Consider the following 6,522-nt stretch of genomic DNA (forward strand, 5'->3'; position numbering starts at 1 on the left):
CAAAACCAGAAACATTTTAGAAAAACAAAACTAGAAAAGCCAAGCAAATGAGAATGATCAGAAAACACAATAGCCAAGACTGTTGTCGTTTTCCTGCAGTTTTGTGACTTTTTTTTGTTTTTTTATCTGATATTTTTGAACCAGTGTTCATGATTTGATTGATTTCCAAGTCTGGGCCTCTCTTAGGATTTAGCTTCACTGACTGTGTCATTAATGTGTTCCACCTTCTCACATAATCTACTTGCACGGAAGATTTGACAAAAGCAAATGTGTGTCCCATTTGTTGTGCCTTATGGATAATTTTGAATGTTGTTTCCCTTCCTTTACTGTCTGGGCTGCTGTCTTTTGGCAGGCACATCGCATCCTTGTGTCTATCTATGGTCTGACTCAGCAGATACGGTGTCAGAGGAGCAGCAAGAAGCCATCTGACCTGGAAAAGCCAGTGGAGCACATGGAGCAGCTCATCATTCAAAACTGCAGTCCTGAAAATATGGTAAAGAAAAGGGACTCAAAACAAAAAAAAGATAAGCTTTGCTGCAGATCACCATGAATGAAGAAATAAAGGAAATGTATAAAATTATTATTTTTATTTATTGCTTGGTTTTAGGCAAAGAGAGCCAATTGTTCAGCTGTCCGGAAGATACGAGGAAAGAAGAGGAAGAGGTCTAGATTAATTAAAGTTATAAAGACACTGAAAACTTGTTGGGAAAAACTTCAGAGTGTATATGTACTCTATAAGTAGGAAATATAGTGTCTGTTTTGTTTTTCTAAAAGCTGTACTACTTTCTCATGAAGATACCAGTTCACTCCAGCAAGTGGCCAATAACTCACATTGTTTTTGTAATGCAATACCAGGAATGTTTACTGTTGTTCAAGTTTTCAGTGTTTTGTGGATCAAACCAGCCAGCCGTTTCTTGTCAGCATTGCTATTTACTATATGGAATTGTTTCATATTAACCAAAGATAAGCTAAAAATGTATACGCAACACATTCAAACACTTTCAGAATAAGCACATTGTTGAGGTCTGTCCCGTTCTATCAACTTTTATGTTTTATAAACCATCATATCCTGTCATGTTGTGAAGTTTATGCCATACAATAAAGTATTGAATGTATTGTGATTATTATTATTTAAAAGAGCAATGTACTGCGTTCCATTTACCTCGGAAGTCGGAACTCGCAACTGGGAATGACGTCACAGCCGAGTTATCAGCGTTCCAGTTACAAAGTAGGAAAACAAGTTTGTAGTTCGCATATACCACATGAAAAATGTAAATTACACTATAGCAGCTTATATAAGCCAAACAATACTTGTATACGACTGATTTAGTGTGACCAAAACTAGAATGAAGTGCTACGAATTTTTACAGAGCTCTCTTCGACTGTTTACAACCGGGGCAGCCATCTTGGAATGGTAACTCGGGGGTGGTGAAGAGTCTCCCACTTTCCCAGTGGGAAATCCCACTTCGAGGGGCGTTCCAGTTCAAAATTCCGACTGGGAACTACGAAATCCCCACTTCCGAGGACAAATGGAACGCGGCATTAGATTGCAGGAAGGAAGTTGTACTAAACCGCGGAACGTTTGTGTAACGACCGTGTTTCCGCCCGAGCCGAAATCTTTGTTGCGTTGCTTCAACCAAACGAATTCCCTACGTCCCCAAACAAAAGTGAGTTGTTTTTGTTTTCGATAAATACACCCACAAAAGTTTGGTGTTAGGTAATTGTTAACGCTTTATTGTAGTTAACTTTTCTTCTCGCCATGTTTTCAGGGACGGAGTAGACCGCATCATTTCCGAGCTCAAACGCAGCGTTTCTGTTTACATGTTTTAAGGAAATTATTTGTGAGTCCTAGACGTAGAACCTCGTCCTGGCCGGTGCAAAGGGAGTCTGCTTTATTTGTTGCCTGGCTAAAGTTCGTTTGTAGGAGCAAAGATGGCCAGCAGCAGCAGCAGGAACATCAGTGACCTGGATCCAGATGTTGCCCGCAGGCTGTTTGAGGAGGGAGCCACCCTGGTGCTGCTGGGTGTCCCTCAGGGCACACAGCTGGGCCTGGACTGCAAGAGCTGGCAGGTTGGTCCTCGCTTCCGGGGCGTTAAGATGATCCCCCCTGGCCTACACTTCCTCCACTACTGCTCTGTGAACTCGCCGGAGTGTGGAGGACAAATGGGCCCCAAATCAGGCCTCTTCCTCACTCTCAAACCCAGAGAGATCTTACTCGCAAACTGGGATCACAAAACAGAAGATCTGGACTTCTCAGCCTCCAAGAACGAGGAAGAGGTGAACAGGATCCGGGCAAACTTGCGAGACCTGGATCCTTACCTCGGCCCCTATCCTTATGAGGTGATGAGGAAGTGGGTGTCCCTCACCGACCGCCTCAGCGAGGAGCTGGCCATGAACTTGCAGCCTCTGACAGGTCGAATATGCGCCTTCAGCGACGTTATTCCTGAGATTGAGTTTAGACACACAAAAGACAGGGAAGATCAGCCAAGAAATGACACACCCTGTCAGAACATGAAAGAGGGGCTTGAAAGACTACCGAAGATGAAACAGAGGGAGGGCACGGAGTTGCGCTTCTCCGTTATCCCCAAGAAGACCTATCCGCCTGGAGCAACACCCGCTGAAATCACCCAGTTCAGCATGGACCTGACTTACACCCTGGAGACCGTGCTGGAGGAGAACCACAAGCAGCTACCTCTCAACCTGCTTGGTATGTGCTTAAAAGAAGAACGACAATATGTAATGTTACTTTTAATATGAAAATAATTACATATGTTTCTCTTTTCCAGGTGAGCTCCAGTTTGCCTTTGTGTGTTTCTTGGTTGGAGATGTGTATGAAGGCTTTGAGCACTGGAAGCGCCTCCTGGCTCTGCTGTGCCGCTCAGAGGAGGCCATGAGGAAGCGTAAGGAGCTCTACCTAGGACTCATTGGCGTGCTCTATCACCAGCTTGGAGAGATACCACCTGAATTCTTTGTTGACATTGTGTCACAAAGCAACTTCCTTACGACCACACTGCAGGTACGGCCTACGCACAAAATATGACTCCAAGGTGTGATAAAAATTCTCCCTGTATTTATTATTATTCACCCTTTTCATTTGAGTTTTGCATGCTAAGGAAATGTAGCTTTACTTAAAAAAAAATGAATGTAACGCCAATATGCATTTAGAGGACAAGATACATTTATTTATAATTCAATAAGATGACACAAAGCAATTCGTGAAAAACATAATGCATTAACACAAAATGTAAAAACAACAAAACATTCAGTTGCAAACAATACAAAAAAGTTCAGCTGGGATATAAAATAAGACAAAACAGTGGAGGAGGTACATTGTTGTGAAAGTTGTAAATCAAAGTCAAACACTCAATTTCTGTTTATTTGCATATCACCAGTTCACAACAAAAGTCATCTCAGTGGCAAACTAGATGTCAAAGTCAAAAAGTCAAGTCAAAGTAGCTTTATTGTCGATAAAGTATGTCAAGACATACAGAGATCGAGAGGTTTCCCACTTCCCACGGTAAAATGTAAACGTATAAACATATAGACATATAAACATAAAAAGGGCGCAGGCACAGCAGATGGACAGACATTCTTAAAAAGTTTAAAGATAAAAGATAAAATAAATACAACACGACACGACATGTACTATTTCTAGTATGAGTGCAAATGGCAATTATTTAAACAAACAGTAAACGGTGGGTAAAGTGACACAGATGGACATAGGAATTAATGTTTTTATTTTATTTTATTTATTTTTCTTTTAATCCCAGTGATGGACAGATTTTGGATTTTCCAAAAATACTCAAAGTAACTGCTAGTTAATAAATAAATAAATAAATATTCAAATGAATAATAGTCAGTAGATTAAGAAATGTCAACCGTAAGACTGGAGTTTGCGGAAGGAAAATGAAAACGGAAATAGGTTGGAAACCAGTAGTAAACATTCTTGACTGCTCAAATTAGATCAAGTGTCTTACTACAAACATTAAGAAAGGCTGTTTGTCTAGGAGACTGTAGGCTTTGGCGTTGAGCCAACATGAACAATTACTTGACCTAAAATCATGAATGGAGCTCAGCTGTTTTTTAGTCGATCATTTATGTCTGAACATCATGTTTCTAATGCCTGATATCAGTTTCTGTTTATTAGCAGATCTTAATTTTAAATGTGAAGTGCTTTTAAAATATGTTCTCTTAATGACTAACACTGTGTTTATGTAATTAATGACCTTTTTGCATTTCTTAGACGAGGTTCCCCCAAGGCCTGTCTGACTCTTCATCAGACTTGATCTATTCTTACATTTTATCCTTACTGCTGGCTAACACTTTGAACTTTTTATCCATTATGTTTTACCAATAAAGTCATCAGTGTCGTTCGGTTCTCTTCCCATGTACACTTGACACATGACGGGTTAAGCTGGAGTATAACTTTAACCAGTGAGCCATGGATTCGAGTTTCTATCAGATGACTTTAGCTAAACTTTTCAACGCTAGTTGCCACTGAAATGCCCCACCCATTACGACTAAGTACATCCCCGTGTGTGTTACAGATCTTCATATCCTTTCACTTATTTTCTAGGACTTTTTCCAGTTTGCTACCGGACCTGGAATGGACACCGCCCTGCGTAAGAGGGCAGAGAAATTCAAAGCCCACGTGACCAAGAAGTTCAGCTGGGACTTCGATGTGGACTTGGAAGACTGCACACCTGTGGTGGTGGAGCTTCCTGAAGGCGTTTCAGTAGACTGATCCGTCTCTCCTCTAGGTTCTACAAACTGCAACGCGGTAGTCTTATAAATCACCACACATTTGTATATTTCATCAGGGTGGGCTGAACAACACCAGACAGACATACACACCATTTGTATTCTGTTTTGAAGAAAGTTTGGAAACTTTGGTTGTGGTTTTCTGTCTCAAAAAGCATAATTTTTAACCTCACTTTAGTTGGAATAGTGTATTAAAAGGAAGTTTTACAAACCTTTTCTTGCCATGCGATTACTTAATTTTGAACTGTAAATTTACATTAGTACATGACATGTACATTGGTTAGTGAAAGAAAATAAGAGAATACTGATAATATTAGTTTAATTTGTCTCTGTTGTCCTGATGAACACAATAAGTCCATGGACATCAGTGGCTACATGTTTAATAAAGTTTAAGTACTTGGACATTCCTTTTTTTAACATGCTTATATTTCTTCAATCAATTCTCATGACAAAAGCTTCTTAAAATAAAGACAGCACTTTTAAAGCTACTGTATATGGCTGTATGGTGGTTTTGTTTAATAGTTGTGAAAAATGTTTCAGTTTCCGTCAGGAATTGTTGTGGCTTTCTCCTCCACTAGATGGCAGACATTGGCTATTTGTGAGGATCTTCTGACGTGCTCCTTAAATCAACATTGTAGATGTTTAGATTTCCACTCAGAAAGTAAAAGCGCTGTATTTAAGGGGGGGCAGGAGGAGTTTTATCTACATTTTTTCTCATGTGAACTAAAAGTATATTAAGAACATGTGCACCATACAATTGTGTTCACTTTATGAGGTCTGTCTGTGTGACGGATGGGACAGATCTAGTCTCTTCCTGTTAGTATATCGATCTGTTCACACGGGAATTTTCCTCTTCCCCTCTTTGGCCTTTTTCTTTCCAGCCGGACGTGTCTTCGTTGACACGCACTCACAAGACTCTGACCAGAAGGCTTCCTTGAAGAGCACAAAGGCCATTTAATGCAATTATTTAAATCAATAGATGGGGCTTGTTTATCAAGACCCAAATGTCAATACAAGAAATCCACTCTTCCCAGAAGACAGATGGTATTGTGAAATAGATTGCAGCTCTAGGCTTTGTGACAAAAACGCCCCTTTTGAAAATTTATGCACAACTTCAAATGAAATTGTTCCTTTATTTGTGGTCTACTGTGGAGCCACTGAAACCATGCACTAGTATCTTTTTTTTTTTTTTTTTCATTCATGATTTTAGGTCAAGTAATTGTTCATGTTGGCTCAACGCCAAAGCCTACAGTCTCCTAGACAAACAGCCTTTCTTAATGTTTGTAGTAAGACACTTGATCTAATTTGAGCAGTCAAGAATGTTTACTACTGGTTTCCAACCTATTTCCGTTTTCATTTTCCTTCCGCAAACTCCAGTCTTACGGTTGACATTTCTTAATCTACTGACTATTATTCATTTGAATATTTATTTATTTATTTATTAACTAGCAGTTACTTTGAGTATTTTTGGAAAATCCAAAATCTGTCCATCACTGGGATTAAAAGAAAAATAAATAAAATAAAATAAAAACATTAATTCCTATGTCCATCTGTGTCACTTTTTCTTTTGAAAATTTATGCACAACTTCAAATGAAATTGTTCCTTTATTTGTGGTCTACTGTGGAGCCACTGAAACCATGCACTAGTATCTTTTTTTTTTTTTTTTTTTTTGCTTTTTTAATGCAATTACATGCAGCAAAAACTTGGAACACATGGTGGAAACATCAGCAAAACATGAAGGGGAGTGTATGTCAAATATA

At 39.3% G+C, this 6,522-nt stretch overlaps 1 protein-coding gene across 2 annotated transcripts; it reads left to right on the plus strand.

Moving 5' to 3' along the window:
• The first annotated feature begins 1,592 nt into the window (after positions 1-1,592).
• Positions 1,593-4,972, plus strand: aar2 (AAR2 splicing factor). 2 transcript variants are annotated; one of them, XM_061735977.1, is made up of 4 exons: positions 1,593-1,667; positions 1,770-2,707; positions 2,787-3,016; positions 4,577-4,972. In XM_061735977.1, exons 2-4 carry the CDS (start codon positions 1,933-1,935, stop codon positions 4,742-4,744), a joined length of 1,173 nt encoding a protein of 390 aa, XP_061591961.1. In that variant the 5' UTR covers positions 1,593-1,667; positions 1,770-1,932; the 3' UTR covers positions 4,745-4,972. The 2 variants fall into 2 exon arrangements, with proteins under 2 accessions (XP_061591961.1, XP_061591960.1); XM_061735976.1 differs by lacking the exon at positions 1,593-1,667 and having other exon boundaries at positions 1,685-2,707.
• Positions 4,973-6,522: the final 1,550 nt, after the last annotated feature.

Source organism: Cololabis saira, chromosome 12, assembly GCF_033807715.1.
Source record: "Cololabis saira isolate AMF1-May2022 chromosome 12, fColSai1.1, whole genome shotgun sequence".
Lineage (NCBI taxonomy): Eukaryota > Metazoa > Chordata > Actinopteri > Beloniformes > Belonidae > Cololabis > Cololabis saira.

What these genes read in the sequence shown, in the direction of transcription:
- aar2 (XM_061735977.1), top strand. Translation starts at nt 1,933, where the DNA reads ATGGCCAGCAGCAGCAGCAGGAACATCAGTGACCTGGATCCAGATGTT. An exon ending in GCTACCTCTCAACCTGCTTG is followed by an intron (nt 2,708 to 2,786) that starts GTATGTGCTTAA and finishes TCTCTTTTCCAG; the next exon opens with GTGAGCTCCAGTTTGCCTTT. An exon ending in TCCTTACGACCACACTGCAG is followed by an intron (nt 3,017 to 4,576) that starts GTACGGCCTACG and finishes CTTATTTTCTAG; the next exon opens with GACTTTTTCCAGTTTGCTAC.